The following is a 26268-nucleotide window of genomic DNA, read 5'->3' as shown; positions in this document are numbered from 1 at the left end:
GTTTCATACATTAAAACATAATGTAGCACGGCGGCAATATTTCTGAGAGAACCTAGCTCGTGTATAAAAGCGCTAATGGTTATTCTAACTGCAGAAAACATTATTTTAAAAAAAGGAACACCTAACCCCTTTTTAGTGCAGGGGTGTCAAACTCAATTTCACTGAGGGCCGCATCAGCATGGCGGTTGCCCTCAGGGGGCCGGGTGGGTGTGGCCAGGATGGGCGTGGCCTACTGGGTGGGCATGGCTAGAGTGCGTATGGCCTGCTGGGTGGGCGTGGCCAGCTCTACATCGTTCGCATCAAGGGTGCCTATGGGGGCCTGGGCAGGAGTGGGACAGATCTGGGGGTCTCTGGCAGAAGGAGGGTCTCTGGGCCAGGGCCAAGGCAGTGGGGGGCCGTTCCCTCACTCTTTCCAGGATGGCTTTGCAGGCCACATGAAACCACTTCGCGGGCCGGATCTGGCCCCCGGGCCTTGTGTTTGACATGTCTGTTTTAGTGCAATCCTAATCCCAGCTAAATAATCATTTCCACCGAAACTAAAGCTCTGTGCTGCTTTCATTTAATCAGTCTGTTATACTGCCAAATCACACAAGGGTTAAATTCAGAAATGAATACTAATCCATGGTTTATTACAAAATGATGTTGCTTTGTTCCCTTCATACACCTCCTTTCACAATGAACCACACTTTTGTCATTTGCACTACGCGCAGGAGAAACCGAAGGGAACGTAATTGCCCTTGTGCTTATCCATACATCAAAAAGGATCAAGAGAACCTTTTCTGGCTACACTCAAGAGCCACAAGTAATCACTAGGGAAAGACCATTACAATACTGGCTTTTAAACTGCAAAATGCCCCGCCAGTACACATCGTTGCAGTCCGTTTTTAGGACAAAAAAAATCGAAGAATGAATTGGAACATTTAAACTTACCTCCCCAGAAAATGCACGTGGGATGGAAATATCTCTAAATAAGCAGATTATGGCTGGCTGCGGGAGAGAAAATGCAGGATTCAAGATCCAAAAGAAAGTGGGAGGGGGGGGGACGGACGGACAACATCCACAGCTGACGTTCGTTCACATCATTCCAACTACTAGCCTGGCATTGTTTGACTCCCAATAATTAAGAATTAGGGAACCTGGTTAGAATTACCTTAGATGAGAGGACAGTAAAGTTGATGGACTAGCCTCCCATCGCGGGATCAAAGTCTGTATATATTTTAATTCATCTGGGTATAGTTCAATACAAGAGAAGTAATAAGACATGCAAAGCAAGTTGGAAGAGTTGCAGGGCTCACGAGACCCCTTACGCTGCTCAAAGGTAACGTTCTCTTCTGGATGCCATCAAGTGCCAAAGCACCAGCAATGGAGGACGACCAGTGGGCTCTGGAAAGGCTGCTTCACTCCTCTGCTCCGAAACTCGGGAGCCATCTACTGAAAATTCACCTAGCCCACGTGGTGACTTCCTTTTGCTTCAGGAAGGGTTGCTTATCGATAAGACTGGGCTGCCGAAAGCCAGACTTCCGAACAACCTGTCCCAGGAATCTTGGCAAAGCAGAGTTGATGACCCGCCGGCTACGTGGCCGAATAAAGCTGTGGGAATTGCTTTGTCTCTTCATGGTAGATTGAAACGGGCTTTAGTGTTCAAATAGGATACAGTCGGGAAGGTTAAAACGTCACTTGGTAACACTGGGGGGGGGGGTAGAACAGCTCATCCTTCATGACAACACGGTCTTTCGAAGACTGGGGGGGGGGAGGGTGCCAAAATTAAGTCCTCCACCTGCATCTCTTCCGATGACGCGCCTTGGCGTCTGAGCCGCAAGAGCTGTCTGAATCGCTTCCCGAGGAGGTAGAGGAGGAAGGGGAGGAGGAGGAAGAGGAGGAGGAGGAGGAGGAGGAAGAGGACTGGAGCGAGCCACAGTTCATGCTCAACACCCAGCCCAATCGGTTGTGCAAAATCTGCTTGAGTCCCGGAGGGAGGGGGAGAACCTCGAGCGTGTCCACGTAGTCAGGAAGCAGCTGGCGGAGACGGTAACAGCAGAGGTACTGCAAGGAGGTGGGGGTAGCACAGGAGCGGATGATCTTCATGCTACTTTTGGCCGCCGTCGAACACACCATGGGGTACACTCTCTTGTTCTGGAGCTTGGTGGCAGCCACACCTGAGTCAAAAAGGTCAAGCAAGGGGGTCCCGGGTTAACACGCGGACGTGGAATGGAATGGGGAGGAAAAAGAGAAGACGACACGGAGACTATCGGGGGGGTGGGGGGTTTGTAAAGTGGCACTTCCTTTATTCCTTGGCGTTTCTACGATGGGATCTTCCACTGTAGGACACTGGATTCTGTTGTCCCTTTTCTCTGGGCCCAATTCATGAAAAGTGGCCAGGCAGAGGTTTTATAGTTCTCCTAGGAAATTGTAGGAGTGCGGCGTCTGAGCAGCTGACTTATAAATTCAACCATTTTGCACGTGTGCAAAATCTTATTGGCTTTATCTCCAGCAGAGACACCTTCCCTCAACCAATTTATTCAACTGATTTTACTGTATGATTATTCTCTTCTAGTTTACTCTACATTATGCTGTGCCAGGTTAGTTTTCAACAGGTAAATATTTAGATGGTCCTTTCCAGGTAGCTGTACCTCAAGATGCTATCATCTTTCCCCTATTAAAATTAACAGTCTGTGATTCTGGAATGGAAACCAATCAGCTGACTTTTTTAAAACCCTCTCATAAATTTTAATCTCTACATTTCCCACATTAAGAAGTACATCTGGCCTCTTCCACCTTACCTATACATTTCCTGTTTTTGAAAAAGGTTAAAGTTCCGTGCCATGTGTCCAGATGCACCCCAATGATGGAGCCCTGTCCAAATCTTGTCGAAAAATTGTTCCGTTCCCCCTTGTGCTGGAGGAGTCCTGCAGAGAAAGGGACATTTGCAATTATAACCTTGTAGGTTTCTAATTTCTGCAAAGGTAAAAAGGACCGTATAGAATTCATCTAACTCTGTCTAAGAGAGTTTGTAATGCAAGTAGCAAAACAATATTCTCACCAGATAGTTGAATTATCCGCTTACCTAAACTCCTTAGCCAAGTCTATGGTCTTCTAAAACAATCCATTTCAACAGTTTTTATTAATGTTTCACCAAAATAGTTTCCACCAAAATGTTTAGCCATTGATCTATTTCCTAGACCAGAGGTCCCCAATCCCCGGTTCATGGACCAGTACCAGACCGTGGCATGCCAGCAACTGGTCCACACAAACAAGCAAAGCCCCATGTGTGAGATGCAGGCAACACACAAAACCACACTCTCTCTGGTGCGTGGAAAAACCTCTCTCCACGGAACTGGTCCCTGGTGCCCAAAAGGTTGGGACTTCTGTCCTAGACCCACAAAGAACAAGCCTGCTATGATTTCTACGTGATGGCTTTTCAGATATTTAAAAACACATTTCCTAAATATAAGCTGAACGTTTGGTAAAGTGTCCAATTCTCTAAATAATTTGGATTTTTTTCTCTTCTAGTCCCGGGGCCTAGAATGCTTCCTCAAATGTTTGTAAAATTACATGCTTTCAGGGTCTCAAACCCCAAATCATTTTTGAGATTGCCATCACTTTTTTTAGAAATCATTCTCTGATAGAGGAACAAACTTTCTCTGTACGTGTCAGAAAATGCTAACATTCACTAAAGAATATTTCCAAATCAATTATTACAAAGGGACAGTTGCACCCACACACCATCTCAGGGAAAAACGGTTCTTATATTCAGGCATAAGCTGCAAAAATTCACATGTAAGTTACAAATCTAGATATAAATAAATGAAACCTTTGCTCCTATTACCCGTATAGGAAAGACCCCAGCTGTCTTCATCTTTTCCCAACAGGCTACAGAATGTGTGACGGAATTTATCCAGGTTTACATCTGATGTTCCAATTCCCACCATCTAAGAGGGCATGGGATGGAAGGAAGAAACACAAAAGTGATCGTTAGCCAGAGTCAAACATAAGTAGCCCTTACTTAATAACCATTCATTCAGTGACCGCTCAAAAGTTAAGACAGCACTAAATGAGGAGTTAGAGCCATGGCGCATCCTTAGAGTCACCTGATCATTAATTTGGGTGTTTGGCACTTGGGACACAATTACAACAGTCACAGGAGCCCAAGGTCCTGTGATCACTATTTCTGTCTTTCACAGCTGATTTCCAAGCAGCAATGTCAATGGGAAAGCCAGAAGGAAGTCACAAGTAAGTCACGTGACATCATAATTAATGTCCCATGGTGATTCACCCTCATGACTTCACCTGGAACTGACAAACTGTTATTGTAAGTTTGGCACGGTCATTGTATTATTTGGCATGCCACACGAGCCGTTTCTGGAGGTTTAAAAATCACAATCTATGGCTATGTACGTGCCTCGTAGGAAGGAGGTTTACTTAAGTCATTTAGTCCAGTACTGTTGTGTTCTAAGACATATTTACAATCTCTTTCTTTAGCTAGAAATGTCAGATCTTTCATGTACTGAGAAGGCTCTATTCAATTATTCTCCTCCCACAACACTCTCATATACAGAAAGCAGACACTATATGGAAAAACTGTGAAGACTCTAGGTGAGACTGTCACAAGAACAACAGCCTGAATGTTACTGTATATACTGTGTGCACAGTCCATGTGCACATAAGCGGTTTCCTCACGAAAACTACCAGTTCTCACAAATGCAGCAGAATTACCTCCTACCAGTAAAAACCAGTCCCTGCCCTTCTCCTATACTCGCACCATTTCAGTGCTATCTGGCGCTTATGCCAGCAAGACAGTGGCCTTGTTGATACTTGACCGTCCTCTGTGAAATCTGACTGCATTTTTTTTTAAAAAAAAAGGAAATAAAAATTGGATACAAACCTTTCGGAGCTGGAAGAGCAAAATAGATCTTAAAAAAACAAAACAAAAATTAAAGAAAACCAATAATGCTACTACTACTAGCCATAATGTACTGGATGTAAATGCTAACCAACTCCCAGTGACAGAAACCATTGAAATGTAATTACTGAGGAATCTTATTGGATTTTTTTAAAAAAACGGTTACAGTGCCTATTTTCAGGTATTATCCGATATACCATGTCAGTGCCATAGACAGGTGAGGTCATCTTGATTTCCCAGAAGTGTTGGCCCTCTGCTAGCTCCTTGTTCCCCCGGATGGCAGCAGTACCACAACTGTAATCCATGTGGAAATTGACCTTACGATTGTCACAGGTCAAGAGAGTATTTGCCGATTTGTTCAATTCATCCCATACCCAGTCAAAATCTTTGAAGAGAAAGACACGGAGATAAAAGCGATGTGAATGGGGAACAACCTCAGATCATTTCGCCTCAAGTTATGTCAGTTCTCCCTTTAGCTGAAGAATAACATAGTTCAGGGTTTTTCAAACGGAGCCACTTTAAAAGAATTCCCCCAGGATTCTCCCACCCATCTTAAAAAGTGGCCAACTTTGAAAAACACTGATTTAGTTGCTAACGCTAGAACTATACTCCTGAATATTCCACAGTACGTATTGTAGCAAAAACTGGAGATTTCCATTCCCTGCCCAAAATCTTCCCCTGTCCATTTGTGTCTCTTTCAGAATATATACTCGTACACCTATAGCTCAGCTGAGACAGAAATGATCAACAAGAGAAGGAATAAAGCAGACATGTGAAACACAAGGCCCAGGGGCCGGATCCGGCCCGTGAAGTGGTTTCATGCGGCCCGCGAAGCCATCCTGGAAACAGGGAGGGAACGGCCCCCACTGCCTTGGCCCTGGCCCAGAGACCCTCCTTCTGCCAGAGACCCTCAGATCTGTCCCACTCCTGCCCAGGCCCCCATAGGCACCCTTGATGCGACCGATGTAGAGCTGGCCACGCCCACCCAGGCCATACGCACTTTAGCCACGCCCACCCAGTAGGCCACCCCCACCCTGGCCACCCCCACCCTGCCCCCTGAGGGCAACCGCCATGCTGATGCGGCCCTCCATGAAATTGAGTTTGACACCCCTGGAACAAAGGATCTTTCTCACAATCATCTTCCTCTCCACACTGGCAATCTTTCATCCGATGAGCCATGTGGAAGTTAGAGCAATATGGAGTTTCGTTCTGGTTCTCACAGTTGCAGTACGACTCTCCTGTCACAGGTATGGCTGTGGGTATGGGAGGCAACTGGGAAGGAAATTCGGACTCTGAATCGGAGTTGCTGTGCTGCTAGAGAAAGAAAAAAGAACGGTTACCTTTTCCTCTTATTCTAAGGCAGAGGTCTTCCAACTTGGCCCCTTTGATGACTTGTGGACTTCGACTCCCAGAATTCCTCAGCCAGGCATGCTGGCTGAGGAATTCTGGGAGTTGAAGTCCACAAGCAAGGGTCTTTGTTCAAACTTGTCCCTTTGATGACTTGTGGACTTCAACTCCCAGAATTCCTCAGCCAGGCACACTAGTTGAGGAATTCTGGGAGCTGAAGTCCACAAGTCATCAAAGGGCCACGTCTGAAGACCCCTGTTCTAAGAAAACATTTAGCAACAACAGGTGTCCCTGGGAAAGGTTTAAGGTTTATGTGCTCTGGATGTCACGTAGCCCTATGCTTATGTCCTAAAGTCCACGTCTTTAATTTTTAAACAATCTTTCTGACTAGGGTCAAACTAAATCCTACCAAACTCCAGGTAATTGGCCTTAATGAACTCCAGGATTAAGCATGGAGTTAATTACAACATAAATATTTGATTCTATGCAGACTGGGCTAGAGAACTGTTGAATACACAAAAGATTGAATGTTTGATAACCAAGCATATAAAACAATCATAGCACTAGGTATTGCTTATAACGATTTTTAAAAATAGGGTTTAACCATTGTTACCTTTTCTAAGCTAAAGAAAAAAGTAGAAGATAATGCTTCCCACGTTATTTTTTCCAGGACAACTGTTAGAGCACCAGACAAACATTTCACTCAAGCTGTCCTTGTATTAGTTATGTTACGGCATAATTCTATAAAAAAAAAGTTGACTTTATGCCTGATCATTTATTCTATCAGCAAGAGCAACTTGTTTCCTTCCATGGCTTGTATAAATTTAAAGCTTTTTCCATTAAAAAAAACTCTCATTGTTTATTTAAAAGGAAGAAGCCACAAATCCCAGTTAGGATGGTTTTGTTAACAAGCCATAAAAGGACCTTCCTGTTCTAGTTAGCTGCTTCCATTGTTTAAAAAAAGGTAAAAAGTAGCCAAGGGGGTGGGGAAGAACACCCAAACCAGCAATTTAGTATCTCAGGTAAGAAGTAGGTACAGATTTACTTTACCTGGTAGCATAAAACATTAAACTTTTTTAGGTTTGATTCAATTCCAACCTAGTTATCAACTGAGGCTACGCAGAGATCCATATTCAAAAGAAAATGTGATTTAAAGCAAAAGAAGTGGCATATTTTTCCGGGCTCACATAGCTGAAACACGAGTCCAAAAACCTGTGTGTTGAAGTTAACGTATCCCTGGCAAGCACTACATGTGCACTGTACATGCCTTCGAAGCACTGTGCACGGTCTCTGAATTCAGTTCCTTGGATCAATGTCCACTATGTCAGAATTTACAACCATTTTTCAATGCAGAGAAGACCTCATGACAGTGCATGCTTGAAAATCTACGAGCATCTCACGAAAGCGTCTCAAGCGTCCGAGGGGAGATTACATCTGAGGCAGTCTCGCAAGAAAACGAATGGTACTTCACCTGCCCATCAGTGTCAGATGACCAGCCACGCGTTCCAGAAGCCGTTGTTAAAGTCCGTGTATCTGATTCTCGGCGTACCCCACTCAGAACATAGCGCCAAGCTCTGCTATTGCGTATGCGTCGTGCCATGGCCTCTTTGGAGAGGTAATCTGGAAGGCATAGCAAGATCTTACCCACAATGCCCTCTTCAAATTAATCATTTCAACGTACATTTTTTTCCTCTTCAGACAAACATTACGCATTAAGGTATATTCTGTGCCGAGAGAGAGAAAGATATAGTAAGCTATACACATAGACCAGAGGTGGCGAACCTATGGCATGCATGACAGAGGCGGCACTCAGAGGCCTCTCTGTGGGCACATGCGCTGTCGCCCCAGCCCCGCCTCCCCGTGGTCCTTCCTCACCAGCAGCCTCCTGGATGAGTGTCACCCCAGGGTGCAGCCCACGTGGAGCAGCGCAGCCAAGAACATGGTAGCTGGGCATTGGGAACAAGACTCCGCCCTCACACCCCGTTGCGCACAGATGATGCTGCAGGGTGCGGGCGGAAGGGCATGGCTGCTATGGCACTGCAGGGCCGCCTGGGCAATCTGCAGTGGAGTGTGGAGGTGGTGGGTAGCCCTGCTGGCGGGTGGGGGCGTTTTTGGGGCACTCAGTTTCTAAAAGGTTCTTCATCACTGCCCTAGACTTTGAGGAACATGCACTCCACCACAAAAAGGCATAGGAAATATGACAGTAAATCATCTTTGGCCAAGACAAATGAGATCAAAACCAAATCAGAACAGAACAGAAGGCTAGAATACTGCTTTTGTTTCCAAACAGGTTTGAAATAGCCCACAGTGTTTCAAGTCAATTCTCAAGATTTTTTTTTTCTTCCAACAATTCTTCTTCACTAGAAGACAAGCCATCAGTTACACAAAAGCAGGAAATGAGACGGCTGTTCTTAAATAAGTTGGGCTGAAGTACTTATTAAGGACATTGGATCAATCACTGAATTCAGTCACTCTTTGTTTAGTAAGCAGGGAAATGACCATGTGCGTTTCCTGCATATGGATAATATCCAGCTTATTACAATGTTCTCCCGTTTATTTCCGAGTTCAATCAACCCAACACAAAAATTTCAAAGCAATTTATGAATCTTTTTTTTTCTAATCTCACTCCATAGTAGTAGGGATATGGGTCAGGAGGTAACAGCTACCATTCCCGGAGGGTGTAAAAAATGCTCCCATAACTTACCCATTTTTACATGTTTTCTAGGACTCCTCACTTCCAGCCAATTCACAATGATTAGCAGAGAGAGACTTAAACATTACTCGAGCTAATGAGTACTCAATACTTAATGCTCCCAGATCTGCCTAACTCAAGCATCATATAATGAACAGCAAACTATAATGTGATTTTAAAGTGACTCAAATCAGTCATCCAATAAATTCTGCTAGACAACTAAACAACTGAGCTGCCCTGGGAGAAGATTACTGCAAGCAAATAGAGTGTATGTAAAAACAGTAGTTAAAAAAACTAGGGCGGGATAAGGTGCCCAAACAGAAAATGAGCTAAACGCAACAACAAATGGCAATAAGTATACTAAAGCAAATTCAAAGCATCAATTGTCTTAATATTTGAATCAGCTAGTTCCAAAGCTGCCTTTCACTGTAAGAAAACTTATATTATCAAAAGAAAAAAAAGGCTTGAATATGAATGGGGAAAGAAAAAGATATAAGAATGACTCTGATAATTCTAAAATTGATATTTCAGGCTATCTAGATTTATAATCTAGTCTAGCTAGCATCTCTTCAGAATGTCAAAAAATAGTGATCAACCTTAGTCAAGACAGCAAAATGTCTCCGTCCTACACAAGGTTTAGCATCACAGAACAAACAAAATATATTAGATATGGACAGTTTTCCTCTTAAGTATTTCAAAACAGAAAAAAAATGCTTTAGTATCTTTTTTTTAGTATCTCACCCTTCCTTTAGGAACTCAACAGGAGTGCATACCACTCCTTCCTCCATTTTTTCCCCATGTTAATGTTGGGTGATAAGCCGGGTGAGTGTCTTTCAGAGCTTCTGTGTTTTGGAGCTGAACAGATGTACAGCATATTTCCTTTGATAAGCACATTTGTATTTCGGGAACCATGAACAATGACCTCCATATGCAAACAAATGCAAAAGAATGGATATCAGCCAGGCTTGAATATATTTGCTGCAAAAAAAACATAGTCACCACCAACTGTAAACAAAATTTCTGTTTGCAAAATATGGGCTTTTTGTTTATTTTAGTCCTCACTTGTTTCAAACCCAGGGGTAGAGAGCATCCTTGTAAACTGAAAACAGAATATGAAATAGCTTTAACTGGGAAAATATGAAAACAAGAATCAAGCACATATATAAGCACATATCCAACCCTGGAAGTTCTTAAGAAGGGACTGGACAACCATTTGTCTGCAATGGTATGAGGTTTCCTGCTTAAGCAGGGGGTTGGACTAGAAGACCTCCAAGGTCCCTCCCAACTCTTTTATTCTGTTGTTCTATTTCCAAAGAAAATAATCAACTCAAACTACCAAAGAAAATAATCATACTCCATACCATCTCCAATCCCACATTTTCCAAAATCTTGGAAAGGAACATTGAGATTCAGAATCCTAACAGCCTTTTCCTCCCTCATTCCTTACCAAGTCCACACTAAACTATCCATGAAAAAAAAATCATTTCCAAGGGGGGGGGACTTTGGGCTTGTGCGCTCAACTTTTTATTAAAATCCACATGCTCTGTTGAAGCAGGCTAATAAAGACCATCACATATATTATAGTAACAATACTAACAACAAAACAACAACAATGATGATGATGGTGATGATGATGGAAGGGTCCTTGGAGGTCATCTAGTCCAACACCCTGCCCAGTCAGGAAGAGTACAGAGAAAAGCAACAAAGATGATCAGGGGACTGGAGGCTAAAACATATAGGGAACGGTTGCTGGAATTGGGTATGTGTAGTTTAACGAAGAGAAGGGTGAGGGGTGACATGATAGCAGTGTTCCAATATCTCAGGGGCTGCCCCAAAGAAGAGGCAGTCAAGCTATTCTCCAAAGCACCTGAAATCAGGACAAGAAGCAACGGATGGAAACTAGTCAAGGAGAGAAGCAACCTAGAACTAAGGAGAAACTTCCTGACAGTGAGAACAACTAACCAGTGGAACAACCTGCCTCCAGAAGCTGTGAATGCTCCAACACTGGAAGTTTTTAAGAAGAGACTGGACAGCCATTTTGTCTTAAAAACCTTAAAATAAATAAGGTTAGTGTTTCAATGCAGTTGCGAAGTCGTGTCCGACCCATCGCGACCCTATGGACAATGTTCCTCCAGGCCTTTCTGTCCTCTACCACTTGAGGAGCGGGCAACTAAATTTCATTTCTGATGCGTGCCTTTGTGCCCACGGTATAAAAAAAAAGGACAATAAAGATTATTTTATCTTTGGCTAATCTGAGTCGGTAGGGGACGACTTGAGACTCAGAATAACTTCGATCGTCCCTTTAAACACACACGAATGGCCCTACCTCAAAATGACATTTCGTTGCCTACAGCTGGCCAAGGGTCACCACCCCCTTCCAATATCCATGGCCAAAAAAGAAGAAGAAGAAGAAGAAGAAGAAGAAGAAGAAGAAGAAGAAGAAGAAGAAGAAGAAGAAGAAGAAGAAGAAGAAGAAGAAGAAGAAGAAGAAGAAGAAGAAGAAGAAGAAGAAGAAGAAAACCCCGGCCTGTATACCCACATATATTCTACGACCCAGAGAAACCACCCCGTCTGGTTGGGATGGAAGAGCCGCATCCCATAAATAAAACCGCGGCGGCTGTCCGGAGAGAACGAGGCGCGGTAAGGAAGGCCAAGGAGAAAGGCGGCAGGCGGGAAAGCATCAAGCAGAGAGAAAGAGAAAAAAAACAACACGAGGCCAATTCAGGTCAGGAAAGATTAGGCGGCTTCAGGAAGGGCGTCCCTCCCGCCCGACGGAACCGGCTTTAAGGGACGGGGCGAGGCGCGGGCCCTCGGGGGAGAGGCGGCGAGGCGCGGGCCGCCCTTCCTTCCCCCTTTGCGGGGACAGAAGCAGCATTGGACTCGGGGAAGCCATCCTTTACCCAGCATCCCTCGCGGGCATTTCCCAGCAAGCTTTGCGAAAGGCTCTTAACCGTCCGCGGGCGGAATATGGGTAGGCCGCAGGCCCCATTTACCTCACAGAGGCTCGCCCGAAGGCCTCAGGAGAGTTCTTCCCGATTCCCCGGCACCTCCGCCCGGGCTCCGGCCTTGCCTTTCCTTGCCGCCGGCGCCTCACCCGCCCCCAAATCCAGGCAACGCGGCCTCTCCCCTCCCTCCGCATCCGCCGCCTACCTGCGTCATCGCGCAGCTTTCGCCCCGCCCTTTCTCTCGCCAGGAAGGGGCGGAGCCGCCCGCTCGCTCTCCTCCCATTGGGCGCGTCCCTCGCGAGAGGCTCCCACGTTTCGCTTCCTGGGGCGGGGCGGTGTGCCTCACTGTCGCTCCTCCTCCGCCGCCGCCGCCCCCCCCATCCCGGCCGCGCGCGAGAGAGAGACGCCCGCCTCTCGGGCTCTCATTGGCTTTCCCAGCGGCGCGTGGGCGGCGGCTTCAGTGACGTCACCGCCGCCTTTCCTCTTCCCCCCCCCCTCAGCTGCCGAAAGTAAAGGAAGACAAGCGGCTACTTCGGGTAATTAAAAAAAAAAGCTGAATGGCTGAAAAGCGGGGAGGGGAGGGGCGATTCGGTCCCGCCCACAGTGTCTCCTCCTCCTTCTTCCAATCGCCTTTTGAGCCAGCAGGCTGGCGAATGAAATGAGAAGGCGGGAGAAGATGTCCGCGCTTGCCTTTCTATTGGTCGGAAAAGGGGGGGTCATCCAGAGGAGACGCCCGATTGGACAAGAGTGGTGCCACTCTCGAGGGCAGCGCGAGGGGAGGGGGGGGCGATTCGGTCCCGCACACAGTGTCTCCTCCTCCTCCCAATCGCCTTTTGAGCCACGGGCTGGCGAATGAAATGAGAAGGCGGGAGAAGATGTCCGCGCTTGCCTTTCTATTGGTCTGAAAAGAGGGGGGGGTCATGCAGAGGAGACGCCCGATTGGACAACAGTGGTGCCACTCTCGAGGGCAGCGCGAGGGGAGGCGAACGGGAGCAACATGGAGAAGGGGGAGGAGGGTGAGTCCGTGAGGGAAGGCGCCGCGTGAGGGGGGGGCTTCCCTGAGGGAAGCTCAACAGGTGAAGTTCTGCCCCCTCAGGGAGAAGCGCTTTCCCCGACGAATAGCGGCCTGCAACTCCTCTGTCACCCTCCAGTCTCGATGTGTGGGGAAACCTTCCGAGGATCCCCCGCCCGGCCCCTGGGATCCGGGCGATCGGGGGACGGGGTCGCCGCACCTTCGGGAAGGGAGGTTTCCCTCTTCACACGACCAGCCTTGGGTCGGCCTCCCGAAGCCAACACGCGTGTCAGGCCTCGGTGGGGGAAGTTGGGTTGCGAAGCGGACTGGGATGGGCGGGGGTCGCCTGAGGAGAAAGAGGCTGTCCTGTATTTATTTTTATTTTTTTAAACCCTTAAATGGATCTGTCATCTTTGCATCATCATCATCATTATTATTATTATTATTATTAATAATAATAATATTATTAATATTATTAATATTATTATTATTTTGTTATTGTTGTTATTATTATTATTATTTTGTTATTGTTGTTATTTATTATTATTATTGTTATTATTATTTTATTATTATTATTATTATTATTTTGCCCCCCATTATGATGGTGTTTAATATGGTTATAATTATTAGGAGTTTAATACCTTTGTTTATGTGGACCACCTAAAGCAAAGGGTCTTCCAGCTTGGCCCTTTGATGACTTGTGGACTTCAACTCCCAGAATTCCCTGGCACTAATAACGTTCCTTTTGCTTATGTGTACTCATTGTGACTTTGCATACTCTCTTGTAATCCCTTTCTCTGCAATCTCTCTGCTCTAGGGGGATAAAAGGGGGGGTGGGAAGGGCATGCCTGGCTGAGGAATTCTGGGAGTTGAAGTCCACAAGTCATCAAAGGGCCACGTGTGAAGACCCCTGACTTTAAAGGTTTTAGAGCAGAGCGAAATGCTACAGATTGCAAGAGAATAAGTAAGTACAGTGAGTGCAAAATGTTTGTCGATCTTGGAAGCGCTAAGATGTGAAACAGTTGAAGTCCATGACATTTTAAAGTTGCCAAAGTTAAGATTGAAAGATTTTGTTTTAAAAAAAACTTGGAACTTTAAAAACACAAAGTTGCCAAAGTTAAAAATATATTAGGACATTAAAAATATTGATACATATAAAACATAGGTAGTATTTTTTTAAAAAATCCCATTTATATCCCGCCCTTCTCCGAAGACTCGGCAGCTTACAATTCAAAGCACAAATCAATGTGCTTAGCAGTAGCCTTCATTCTATGCATATGCCTGCTTATTAGGGCTTTCACACACCCCCCAAGCGGCATTATTACAAAGTCAGCTTAATTGCCCCCAACAATCTGGGTCCTCATTTTACCTACCTTGGAAGGCTGAGTCAACCTTGAGCCTGGTGGGACTCTAACCTGCACTAATTGCAGGCAGCTGGTGTTACTTAAGGAGGCATTAGCCCACTGCTCCACCAAGGCTGGGGGTGGGGTGGAGGGATGTAGCACATTACTTCAACTCAGCCCTTGCATTTCATTGAGTGTTACATATACGAACTCAGCTCAGTCCTTTTGCATTTGTTCCAGATTTAGACCTTTTTCTTTCTTTTTTTGGGTTGCTGTGGTACACTTACACAATCGCTGCAATCAACTTGTCTGCCCTTCCTTCCCTATTAGCATTGTGCTAGTGTCACAATATCAAATTGTCTTTTTCAAGTCTCAGTATGAGATTACAACCAACCACATGGCTATCCAGTTGCACAGAGGTGACTGGCAGAAAATGGAATTGAAGTGGGAAGTTCACTTATATTTTTTTAAGTGGCTAGAACCTGTTCTGAACCCATTTGTAATACCTGTGGCATCTGCTTAAACCAAACATGAGATTTCTGGGATGTAAATCTGGTTAACCCAATATTTATTCTATCAGTGGGGTTAATTAATAATATGTCTTGGTTATATCCACAGTGGGAGTATACAAATAAAAGCCTTTTTTATAAGAGATGAAAATATTTTGCAGTTGCATCCTATAAAATACCATTAGAAAACAGTAAATTCTTAGGAGAAGCATCAGCAGAAATTACTGAGGTTTCTATTTCCTAAAGCAGGGATGCTTAACTTCTGACAGATTGCAAACTAATCAGGAAATTATTCGTTGACAAGGTGATGTCACCAATAGGTGAATTAAAAATGAGAATGAGGCCTCTAGGAGGCAAACCACCACCATTCTTACTTTGAAACCAAAAAATACCCATTTTTTTAGCAGAGTTATAATAAGTGACAAACAATAACACTTAGTGAAGCCAGGTTAGTCTGATCAGGTAACTTGCCTGATGTATTGGAATCTCCGGTCAGTGCTGCTAATGGCCAAATGACAAATTATATCTGGTCTCACAACTCAAACTAAATACTGTCATCACTTAAATCCATTGTGTCCAACAATGACAGAGCGAATGTGAGTATATTTAATTAAATTGAAACCCATGTGATTAATTGGAGAGGAAACGGGAGAATCAGGAGAGAGACCAGATGGCGTCAGCATTTAAAGCACAGATGTCATGCATTTATTTCTGGATTTTAGTTTATAGCCTTAAGTTAATCAGCTGTCCCTGCAATAATTTGTTATCTATTTGAGATTTTCCTCATAGGACTGTATGGGAAGTAGGATTCATTAAGGCATAAAATAAACACAATTAAAATGCAGGCTTTTATTTATAATTATTCATTAGGCTCCACAGTTATATTCCACAGTTCATCCGCAAGTTACAAATATTCTCTATTAGTATTCATTATAACATTTCGTGTCCAATGTTTTGCCTAAACGTATACATTGTTTGGATATTTCATTTACCCATCAGTCTGGATGCGGTCCATCTGCATCTCCAGATTGCGCTAGTGATATTTGGCAACAAGTATCCAAATTTCAGCAATGGGATAATGGAGCATTTTTCTAGATGGTAATGCCCAATATTTGTATAGAAATATATAAATATATAACAAAAGAAGTCTGAAAAAAAATTCTCCACTTCCCTGTGGTGATTCCACCACCCCGCTCTGTAAAAGTTGCCCAGTCTTTGAATAGCATACACAATTGACTAAATCTTTGAACTCAGATCAAAATGATAGGTCGGTGTGCTATTCATGTATTAATACAGTAGTTCTTGACTTATGACCACAATAGGGACTGAAAAATGTGTGGTCATTAAGAGGGGCGTCATGTGATTGCTTCAATTTTATATCCTTTCCCCACGGTTGTTAAGCGAAAGCATCCCACGACCGTGACTTGCAACCACCTCCTGTCAACCTCCCCATTAACTTTGCTTACCAGAAGCCACTTGGGAAGGTCATAAATGGTGATCATATGAGGATGGGGAAGCCATGACAGTTGTAAGTCTGGGGATCAGTCATAACTTTTTTCAGCACCATTGTAACTGAACATTCATTAAACCAACGATCGTAAATCGGGGACGTCTCATACTATCAGAGATGTCCTAGCTGACCTTTGCTGTCGAATATTTCCATTCCCGACTTCTTGTTACCCTATTTGATATCAAATTCCAATCAAGGCATTCTCTTCGGATGACATCCATTTTAAAAGAGAATGGCAGCTGAACTTTTCTCCCAATAAATTTAGTAATAGAAAAAGAAAGGCAATTACCCCAACATTACCTTCTGTGGATTTTCTGATGAGTTCCGCCAATGTCATGGAGGGCTCCATTTCCAGGCAAACGTCCTGCCTTCCCGCTGAATATCTTTGTCCCCCACCAGGATTTCAGGAGTCCTGTTTGCTAGTTTTCATTTTCTTCATACATTTTTGGGTGTTCAAAATTCTCTTGTCCAGGAGACGGTTTCTTCCTCTTATAATGCAGCTGAGTAACTTATAATGATGTTCTTCAGCCTAGCTGTGTTAAATTGCAGGAAATTCCTGGGTGACTCAACATCTGCACACTTATTCACCTTTTCCTTCTCTTGAGTCCCTGATCACATACTAGACGTGTTTACCTCTTGGATGTCTTTATTATAAGACCCAGTGACTGAGAAGCCATGGAATTCTAATCAACATGTTGTCTTGGATCTTGGCTTCCACCAGTTATAGGAAGTGTTGCAAATATTAGTACCAATTACAGCTGTTAAATGAGAGCATTGTAAATATGGACAGCAGAGGAGTTAGGCATGCTTGTTCTATACTGTAAATTTATGAATCTTGATTTTTTAAACATGCCAGTGAAGGCAGACATAATTAAATTACTTTCATTGAACGCTGAAATGTTATTCAGAAATTAAGTCTAATGTACATATTCCAGACCAATAATGGGTGGTCTGGATCAAAATTAAATGATCTGAACTTGGTTCCTACTGAAATCAGTGAAGTAAGTTGCTTGTGACTTAATGGCGAACAAAATCTAGACAGTTGAATTTGGATCCGAACCTAACAGCTGGGTTTATTCTTGCTTAACCAGATCAGGCCTTGAGGCAGCATTCAACAAAATGGTTTTAGCCTTGATTAGTCTTGTATAATTTCATACATTCTGCAAACCCAATTTTTCTGGTGAGTTTATGATCCAGTCCATTATACAGACTCTGAAAATGAGTTAATTCAATAACCCAGTTAAGCTTGTTGGCTATCCACTTGTGCTTAGAATTGTGAGGTTTTTATCTTTTTGCTTTGTTTTTTCTCTACCTAATCTGTTTATTATTTTTTAAGTTTTTCTGCTAATCTTGCTTTTAATTTATATAGAAGCAGGAAATATAGGGCAGGAATCATTTTAAGACAGTTGCTCTGTTCTCTGATCATATTCTCAGGACTTGATTTCATTTGTCCTTGGATGATATAGTCAAAACATGAAAGTCTGGGTGAAAATGTAGCCCGCACAGAGAGCTTTTGGCTGATAAATCAGAGAAATAAATGTTTTCTGTTAGTTATGCAATCTCTCTTAATCTAAAAATTTACATTGTTTGATTGTTTTCCCAGTTTGATACAATCCAGATGTGCAGCTCTCTGAACTTCCTAGCCAACAAGGTCATGTGAATAGGAAATTCTGGGAACTGCACACCCAAATCTTGAAGTTGCCATGTAGGGTAAGGTTGTGTATTAACCTAATTGCTGGCTGACCTTTCCGTTGTTAGCCAACAATAAGGCTTCAGTTTATATTCAGAAGTATTCATTTAGGCTATGCAGCAATCCAGACTCAAAGAGGAAAAGGTGATTCAGAATATATGCATATACTTAATATGACACCATCTCCTTGGAGAGGTTGCATCTTAAGATTTACAGAGAATGTCAGAAAAAAGTGCATTCTTTTTTTAAAAATTTATTTTTTATTTTGCAGCATGCCCCCACGTATTAGACCAGCTTCCCAGTTTGGTGGTCTGCTGATGTATGACAGCTATTTATTTTTCATGCCGGAATGACAGGAATTGTAGTCCACAGTGCACGTTTGATTCAGTTTCAGGAATCTTGTTGTATAATTGCATTCGTGCCTCAGATTAAATCATAACCTGTCTTGTTTGGCTTTGACTTAGTACAGTGTATGATCCCACCCAATTGTGTTTTAAGTCAAACCACAGCTAACCACACAGGTTAGTGTGGAATAGGAATCCATTCTTGACTTCCCGTCACTTCTACAGCCACCTTTTTTCAGTGGAGCTTTGTAATCCAGGGTCTTACTTCTGTAACAGTCTGGCTTGTTTGGGAAATATAAAAGTGGCCATATCTACTGTATTTCCGGCTGGTAAATATTGCCCTGTTGGACTTCTGGGAAAAGGGAAGGAGTTGCTTCCTGAATTATGGAAGTTCGTGTTTTAGGCATCATCGTCAACATCATCGGACTGCCCCAGACCTTCGCTCATTTCGCCGGGACCTTAAAACTTGGTTGTTTGATCTTGCTGGCCTGCACTGAGGGGGTTTTAATTTAATTTTAATTTAATTTTAATTTGTTTAATTGTGGGCTAGTCTTAATTTAATTCTATTTTAAAATGTACTTATTTGTATTGTTTTAACTCGCCCTGTAAACCGCCCTGAGTCCTTCGGGAATAGGGCAGTATATAAAATCAATCAATCAATTAAATAAATAAATAAATAAATAAGTAAGTATCCTAATGGCCCCAAAAGTGCAGTTATAAAGAACATTCTACAGCCCTTTCCACCCTGGAAACTTTTTGTTAGCTTTTGGTAGCTAAATCAACCGGGAGAGTCTCGTGCACTTACAGGGATAAATACATTTGTTCTTGATACGTTTCAAATGTTCAAACTCTTGACTGATTCTGCTTGAGCACAGTCCTGCTTCTTTTTTTAATTTGGCCTGCTGAAGGACCAGATCTTAAGTTTATTTTGCCCCAGACACTAGCTGATCACCTTGAATCAGGGCGTATTTTTGCCCTGATTTGTCCTGATTTTGTAAGTTCAAGGAATTTACAGGACGCCATTCGAGTCACCCTCAGAATTGGAAAGAAGGCTTGGGTTGTTGATTCTCCTCTACTCATTTTTCTTTTTCCTACTTGGTCAGACATCGCTTGAATTGTCTCTGCTTATTTTCTCTTGTTCCCAACAGAAAGAGGCAATTTGGCTGGGGTCCAGCACATAATCCTGGTGCTGTCGGGGAAAGGGGGTGTTGGGAAAAGCACCATCTCCACTGAACTGGCTTTGGCTTTCAAGCATGCTGGGAAAAAGGTATGTGCCACTTCGAGACAGTGCGGTACAAAACTTAGAGCTGCCTCCAGACACAGACTTTGCAGCTTCCAGATTTAGCCCAACTTCCTGAAAAATTCAGCCTTTTGGATTCCCTACGATTGTTTCTTTATTACAGTGAGGATCATAATTCCACTCCCAGTCAGTGTTTTGCTCTCAATTTCCAGGGATTTGAGAGAAGCTCTTTTTTTTGGGGGGGGGGGGTCAGAAAAAGAGAAATAAAGGGCCGCAGGTTTGTGCACCCCAGCCCTTTCGTTGTAGGCCAGCGCTCTCCAAAGTTGACCATTTTGAACGCTTGGCAGACTACAGCTCCTAGAATTCCCCAGACAGCATGCCTGGCTGGGAATTCTGGGAGTTGGAAGTCCACAGGTCTTAAAATGGCCAAGGTTGGACATCCCGATGGAGGTTTCTGGCTGAAACCCGGGAAATCAACAGCTTTGATAGGGCTGCACTTATTAGACCGACCAGTTTGTTTCCGTGTATTCTGCTAGGATTACCACAGCTGGCTGGATTGGGAAGCGGAAGGTTGCCAACATCCAATTTAGGAAGCTTTCTTTCCTGCTAGACTGAAGGCAGCTTAAGGAAGCGGATGGCATGAGTCATTTATCTCTTGTAGAGTTATCTTCAACGCAGGGGTAGCTGTCTCAGGAATTCTGGGAGTTGAAGTCCATGAGTCATAAAAGAGCCGAGGTTGCCTAGGCATGGTATTAATAGTGAGGCATTAAAGCTGCACTTGGGTCTTATTCCCCCCCTCCCCCTGCCCCATTTTCAAGAGACATCTTGCTGATTCAATTGGCCAAAATGAGTGGCATGGTTTCCTGCTGTTCTGAAGTGGGAAACATACAAAGCCTCTGTGATAGATTCGAAAATGAGCCTGCCATCATTTAGAACAAGGGTGTCAAACTCAATTTCACTGAGGGCCGCATCAGCATTGCGGTTGCCCTCAGGGGGCCAGGTGGGCATGGCCAGGGTAGGCGTGGTCTACTGGGTGGGCGTGACTAGAGTGCGTATGGCCTACTGGGTGGGCATGGCCAGCTCTACATCGTTCACATCAAGGGTGCCTATGGGGGCCTGGGCAGGAGTGGGACAGATCTGGGGGTGTCTGGCGGGAGGAGGGTCTCTGGGCCAGGGCCAAGGCAGTGGGGGCCGTTCCCTCACTGTTTCCAGGATGGCTTCGCAGGCCGGATTAAACCACTTCGTGGGCCGGATCCGGCCCCCAGGCCTTGTGTTTGACACGTCTGATTTAGAAAAAAATGAATTGAACGCTCCAGATCCCCGTAAAGAAGAACCCCTGCCTTGCCCATTGCAGTTATTATTATTATTATTTGAATTTGTATACCGCCCTATTCCCGTAGGACTCAGGGCGGTTTACAAGGCAGTTAAAACCACGAAATACAAAAACTAAAATCAGTTAAAACAATTAATTAAATTCAAGCCCCCAAAGTAAATCTAAAACCCAATTAAAATTAAAAACCCCTCAGTCTGGGCCAAACAGCTCGAAGAGCCAAGTTTTCAGGTCCCGGCAAAATGAGCGAAGGTCGTTAGAAATGTTAGCTACTAAGTAAGTACGGCCTCAGAAAGTTAGATGATCCGTGTCCAATGCAAGTCAAAGCACGGAGCAGAGGGATGTAGGGTGTCTTGTTGTTGGGATGGACGGCAGCTGGTCTAATACTGGAAGTTGTGTAGGTTTGCCAGCTATTGTATAGAGGAGGAAAAAAGGTAAACATTGTGTCAGGAGATCTGTGAAATGCAAGAGGTATCCACGATAAGATTATTTGCTCTACCTTTTGAGCTTTGCATAGACAGTGTGTACCTTTTGACCCAACGGTTTCACAGCTCCCACTCTAGCCGTCTGAGAGTAGCCTGATAATGTCATTGTTTAGTCTTCTGCCTTGCCTGCTCCTGTGCACATTTTCCAAACGAAGACCGCTCTAGATGCCAAGATGTCCTTTGCAGTCGGTTGATTGACTTGGTTTCTGGAGTTTTAGAAGACCGTTCCTTGTTTTCTCTTCATTTCCTAGGAAAACAAAGGGAAGTTGAGATCATGTAAACTGTAGTGTTCACAGGGAACTACAGTTTCACATGATCTCAGCTTCCGTCGTATCTGTGGAATTGCAGGATTTTAATGTAAATAACACGGGCAGTGTATGGCAAGAGTGCCCACCTTTGGAAAGATTCAGCAGTTTCCTGTACTATTGTTAAACCTCGCAGACCACCAACAGTGCTTGAACTATAGATTGGAGGACATTATTACTCCAGGCAAAAGCCTTGTGAGATCTTTCTTTCCAAAAAAACCCAAAACACCTGCTTGTTTTTTCTAGGTCGGGATCCTGGATGTGGACCTTTGTGGCCCCAGCATCCCTCGCATGCTGAATGTGCAGGACCGAGACGTCCACCAATGCGACAGCGGCTGGGTGCCGGTCTTCGTTGACCAGGACAAAAGCATTGCTCTGATGTCTATAGGCTTCCTTCTGGAGAAGCCAGATGACGCTGTGGTGTGGAGAGGACCAAAGAAAAACGGTACGGAATGATGCTTCCGCTGCCCCCCCTGCAAAAGTATGGAAACGTGTCTCTCGTATCCTGGTCAGTGATCCTCGTTTGCATGTTGTACCTTTACAGCTTTAATAAAGCAATTCGTCGCCGACGTTACCTGGGGAGAACTTGACTTCTTGATTGTGGACACGCCCCCTGGGACGTCCGACGAGCACATCTCCACAGTGGAATCCCTTCGGCCTTTTAAACCTCTTGGGGCAGTTTTGGTGACCACGCCCCAGGTACGGGAACGACTGGCTTCGGACATCCCGCTGAGTCAGCTCACCAGGATCCTGCAGGATCCAGGAAAACAAAATGGAACCCTTTTATCTCAGCAGCATCCCAAAGTTCACTCCCCAAATCTCGACGTTCTGCATTTTGCACCCGTCTCGCTAAGAACAAGAGATGATTCCCCCCCACTTTGGTATTTTTTTTTCCAGCGCAACTGCTGGAGCAGCATAAGGGGTTTAGAGGCAGGGGTCTGAAAGTCCTGAAATCAGCCAGACGCCTTGTTGGAGGGGGGGGGGGGTCAGCCTTCCGTGCTAAACTCTGCACAAAGTAATGAACCGTGGTTAGCCAGGTTTAACCAGCTGGCCCGAATCAAATCCAAATGAAAGAAAACTTAAATGCAGGCTGAGAAGCCAGCAGTTATCTGGGAAATCTTGGATGAACGTGATCCCGAATGCTACCGCCCTCGCCTGTCCAGTGACACACAGGGCTTCTGGGATGGCTGGATCTATCTGCCATTCCACGGTGCTTACATGAAGGTCTGGCAAAGCTCCCTGTCCGGAGAGCTTCCCCTTCCAAGATGACCTTTTAGCAGGCACGTCCCAGGGCAGCTGCGAAGGGTGGCTGGCGAACGATCGTTTCTGTTTTGAAGCTTTTTTTTTTTCTTTCCCCTTCACTGAGTTTCTTTTCTTCCTGTAGGAAGTGGCAGTGGGAGACGTAAGGCGAGAACTGACCTTCTGCAAGAAAACCGGCCTGCGTGTCCTGGGGATTGTGGAGAACATGAGCGGCTTTGTCTGTCCCCATTGCTCGGTGAGGATTGGGTGCCTAGTTTGGATCGTGGTTCTGATATTGACGCCAGGGGCAGCTCTAAGGATTTCTAAACCTGGGGCCAGGTTCAGAAGGGAAGATAGAATTGCTTCCAATGGTGCTTGGGTCTAGTTAATTGCTCTCCCGCACCTTAACCAGACTAAGCTTCTTTTAATCTTGGGCAGTTTTTTTGCCTAGAGATGTGAAGATCTGTGGAAAAAAATCCGAAAATCTGAGCTTCCACCCAACAAGTCTTTGTGGTTTTCTTGGCAAGATTTTGGAAGTGACTTGCCCTTGCCTCCTCTTTCCAAACTCAAGAAAGAGAGAGTGAGTGAGTGGCTCAATATCACCCAGCTGGCTGTATGCTTAAAGGGGATTAGAATTCATGTCTCCTGGCTTCTCGCTTGATGCCTTAACCACACCAGACTCTCTCTCCTTTTAAAAGCAGCACGAGCTGAAAAGTGACTTGCAGTTGTATTTGGATGGCTGCAAATGATGGGTATCCTTGGCTTAAACTTAAGTTGTACTAGAGCAGAGCCATCTCTCAGTTACAATTGCTGGGAAACACTGAGGAAGCATCTGCTGGGTGCTTTTGTGGCAGACAAGGATGGATCCAGCTGCCTTTAGCAGCAGCAGCTCTCTTCTTGCATTTAGGAAAAGAAGGCCATAACTGTATGGATAGGTGTAAAATAACATTCTTCTTACAGATACAGCCTTTGTCGTCACCTGCCTTTGTAACCAAGTTTTGTATCCTTCCAGGAATGCACAAATATTTTTTCCAAAGGAGGTGGGCAGGAACTGGCCAAACATGCAGGCGTCCCATTCCTGGGTGAGTATTTTCTCAATGAATATTAACACGTAACTAGCTAGTAACTGGCAGACACAACTGTGCAAACTCCACTCTCCCAAGGGTGTCTCAGTGGAAAACAATCATTTTCAACCTCGTATTGTCCAATCGCTAAATTTCTCCTAGAATTACAGCTGGGAGAATAGAGATTTCAAGGGCCAATTTGTCTATTTGCATGTAACTTGCACGCTAATATATTAATGTGGTGTGTTTGGTTTTACCTTAGCAAGTTGCATGGACGTAGTCGTTGTGGCTTATTACTTAACATACTTTGCAAACCCTGCCAGTTGTGACTTCTTCTAGAAACCCTACTTAAGGCCAACCCTAACTTAGCATAATATCCAAACTAGGTCAGTGATAAAACAGGAGATGTAGACAAGACAACCAGGGCATCAGAAATGAAAAAGTGACATATTCTCCTTTCGACAGGCTGTGTCCCTCTGGATCCACAACTTACACAAAGTTTGGAAGAAGGCAGAGACTTTCTTCAGCAATTCCCCAAGAGTTTAGCCTTCTCGGCATTAACAGATATTGCCCAGCATCTTTTGGCTGAGGCCTCCGCCTGTAGCTCCTGAGCAACGAAGAGTGGAGTTCCTAATGGCTAACGTCTTCTTTTTTGCTCGAGCAGAAGTGAACGAATCTGATCAGGAAATGGGAGCACGTCCCTGGAGAGCAACACACTTGCAGAAGGAGACTTCAGGGGAGCAAATCCCTGATCCCTTAAATTAGTGCATCGGTGCATTCTTCCCCTGGCAAACGAGTCACCCACTATGTGCTTTGGAGTGATCTATCCTGCAGTTAATTTTGTCAGTCCTTAAATTATTTCAATTTCACCCATGAAGAACCTGATCCAATGCGGTACTGTTTAATGAGAAAACAGCCTTATTCAGACACATGTTTCTGACAGAGACAGACAGACACAGAGACAGAAAAAACTGTGGGTCCTAACATTCTGGATCTCATCCTCTATCACAGTCCATTGAAGCCTTTTAAATCAGTGCACCTCAATCAGTGAAACTCAAAAGTCAGCATTCTCTATTGCTGTGACGAACCGATCATGACTCAGGATTTTTTTTTGATTATTTTTTTTTAGTAACCGAATTATCTATTAAATTGTTTCCAACTGCAATCAAGGCTTGTGCACGTATATTCTACTTTATATATATATGTACATACAGCAGTAAGTTCAGCTTGTGTAACAGGAGGGCTTCCCTTAGGTACTAATTTAGAAAACCACAACAGCCTGATTTCCTTGCACAGGAATTAATCAAGAAATGCAGCGTGGGGATTCCTTAAAAGGTTTACTTAGCTTTCGTCTCTATTTTAAGCATCTCGCTTCCACATTCTGCCTATTTCTGTTGTGCTGTTGTTTGTCTCTTACAAAACAGAGATAAAAGTATGACAGACATCCAGGAAGACATACTGCTGTAAACGTATCCCGTGACATAGAAGCTTTAATTTTCACCAAAAAGTCCTGAAATGTTTTCATTGTCTAGTTTCTGTGATAGCAAAAGGGGGGGGGGGAATCCCTATTATTTCCTTTTAATTTTCATCCGGATGAAAGCAATTGCTAGAAAGGAACTGAGGTATTAGGGCTCCAAGAGGACAAGGAAGAATGACCCATGAGCGGTGAGGACACAGGAGAAACTCTAGGAAAAAAATAGAAACGCTGGTAAATTAAGGCTAGGATATTTCAGGGAAGACCAAGTACTAGAAGGGAGACTTGGGATTCAGAACTTAACTGAGTACATGATCTTCTGTTTTTTCCCCAACCTCTACACGTTTCTAATTGTAATTTCTATCCACGGTCTTTGTGGCTAGGCACGTAGGGATTGCTACGGTCTAGTACAGCCACAGCAACTTTGGAAACCTTATTTCTTTGTAAATGATGTAAACGTGACAGAGTGAAACTACATGATGGCAGCGCTCACATAATAAACTTAATCAAGTTAATTAATAAATACAGCAATGGCTGCATTTGCTCAATATACTAAGTTTGGTTCGGGGCGTTTCCTGTCTAAGGGTGTTCTGTGAACTCGGCAATGAACGGGTTTGCTCTCCTCTGCACGGACGACACCTCAGAGAGGTTGCTGGCCTGCCTAGTTGGGACTTGACAGGAGCCCAATCCTGAATTTAAAGGGTGCTCAGCTAAGTGGTGTTCCTGAGACCCCAGTCAACATCAGCAGTCTCCAGATATAACATTTTCCCCTCGTTCTGCTCACCAGAATATAATTTCGGCGCAATATTCCACAAGGCTCCAAGGCATTTTCAAACATT

The 26268-nt window shown here is 44.2% G+C and overlaps 2 protein-coding genes across 6 annotated transcripts; one reads left to right on the top strand and one right to left on the bottom strand.

Annotated features, from left to right (window-relative positions):
- Window positions 1-1565: 1565 nt before the first annotated feature.
- On the bottom strand, window positions 1566-12197 carry SPSB3 (splA/ryanodine receptor domain and SOCS box containing 3). 4 transcript variants are annotated; one of them, XM_083372836.1, is made up of 7 exons: window positions 12090-12197; window positions 7719-7867; window positions 6034-6214; window positions 5098-5285; window positions 3827-3929; window positions 2781-2906; window positions 1566-2156 (listed from the first exon to the last, which is right to left on the bottom strand). In XM_083372836.1, exons 2-7 carry the CDS (start codon window positions 7845-7847, stop codon window positions 1765-1767), a joined length of 1119 nt encoding a protein of 372 aa, XP_083228962.1. In that variant the 5' UTR covers window positions 7848-7867; window positions 12090-12197; the 3' UTR covers window positions 1566-1764. The 4 variants fall into 4 exon arrangements, with proteins under 4 accessions (XP_083228962.1, XP_083228964.1, XP_083228961.1 ...); XM_083372838.1 differs by having other exon boundaries at window positions 6034-6211; XM_083372835.1 differs by having other exon boundaries at window positions 11933-12094.
- Window positions 12198-12861: 664 nt separating this feature from the next.
- Window positions 12862-25120, top strand: NUBP2 (NUBP iron-sulfur cluster assembly factor 2, cytosolic). Of its 2 annotated transcripts, none has more exons than XM_083372857.1 (7): window positions 12862-12900; window positions 19441-19559; window positions 21899-22097; window positions 22197-22351; window positions 23037-23147; window positions 23904-23973; window positions 24421-25120. In XM_083372857.1, the coding sequence occupies exons 1-7, from the start codon at window positions 12882-12884 to the stop codon at window positions 24564-24566; spliced, it is 819 nt and encodes a 272-aa protein (XP_083228983.1). In that variant the 5' UTR covers window positions 12862-12881; the 3' UTR covers window positions 24567-25120. The 2 variants fall into 2 exon arrangements, with proteins under 2 accessions (XP_083228983.1, XP_083228984.1); XM_083372858.1 differs by lacking the exon at window positions 12862-12900 and adding an exon at window positions 12944-12960.
- The last annotated feature ends 1148 nt before the right edge of the window (window positions 25121-26268 follow it).

Source organism: Vipera ursinii (assembly GCF_947247035.1).
Source record: "Vipera ursinii genome assembly, chromosome: 13".
Classification (NCBI taxonomy): domain Eukaryota; kingdom Metazoa; phylum Chordata; class Lepidosauria; order Squamata; family Viperidae; genus Vipera; species Vipera ursinii.
The sequence above is the reverse complement of the archived record's forward strand: the minus strand, read 5'-3'. Positions and strand labels throughout refer to the sequence as shown.

Coding starts and splice junctions, on each gene's coding strand:
- SPSB3 (XM_083372836.1), bottom strand. CDS start 7,847: ATGGCACGACGCATACGCAATAGCAGAGCTTGGCGCTATGTTCTGAGT. Junction 6,215..7,718: donor CATCTGACACTGATGGGCAG/GTGAAGTACCAT, acceptor TTCTTTCTCTAG/CAGCACAGCAACTCCGATTC. Junction 2,157..2,780: donor CAAAAACAGGAAATGTATAG/GTAAGGTGGAAG, acceptor TTTTTGACTCAG/GTGTGGCTGCCACCAAGCTC.
- NUBP2 (XM_083372857.1), top strand. Junction 22,098..22,196: donor GAGAGGACCAAAGAAAAACG/GTACGGAATGAT, acceptor GTACCTTTACAG/CTTTAATAAAGCAATTCGTC. Junction 23,148..23,903: donor TTGTCTGTCCCCATTGCTCG/GTGAGGATTGGG, acceptor GTATCCTTCCAG/GAATGCACAAATATTTTTTC.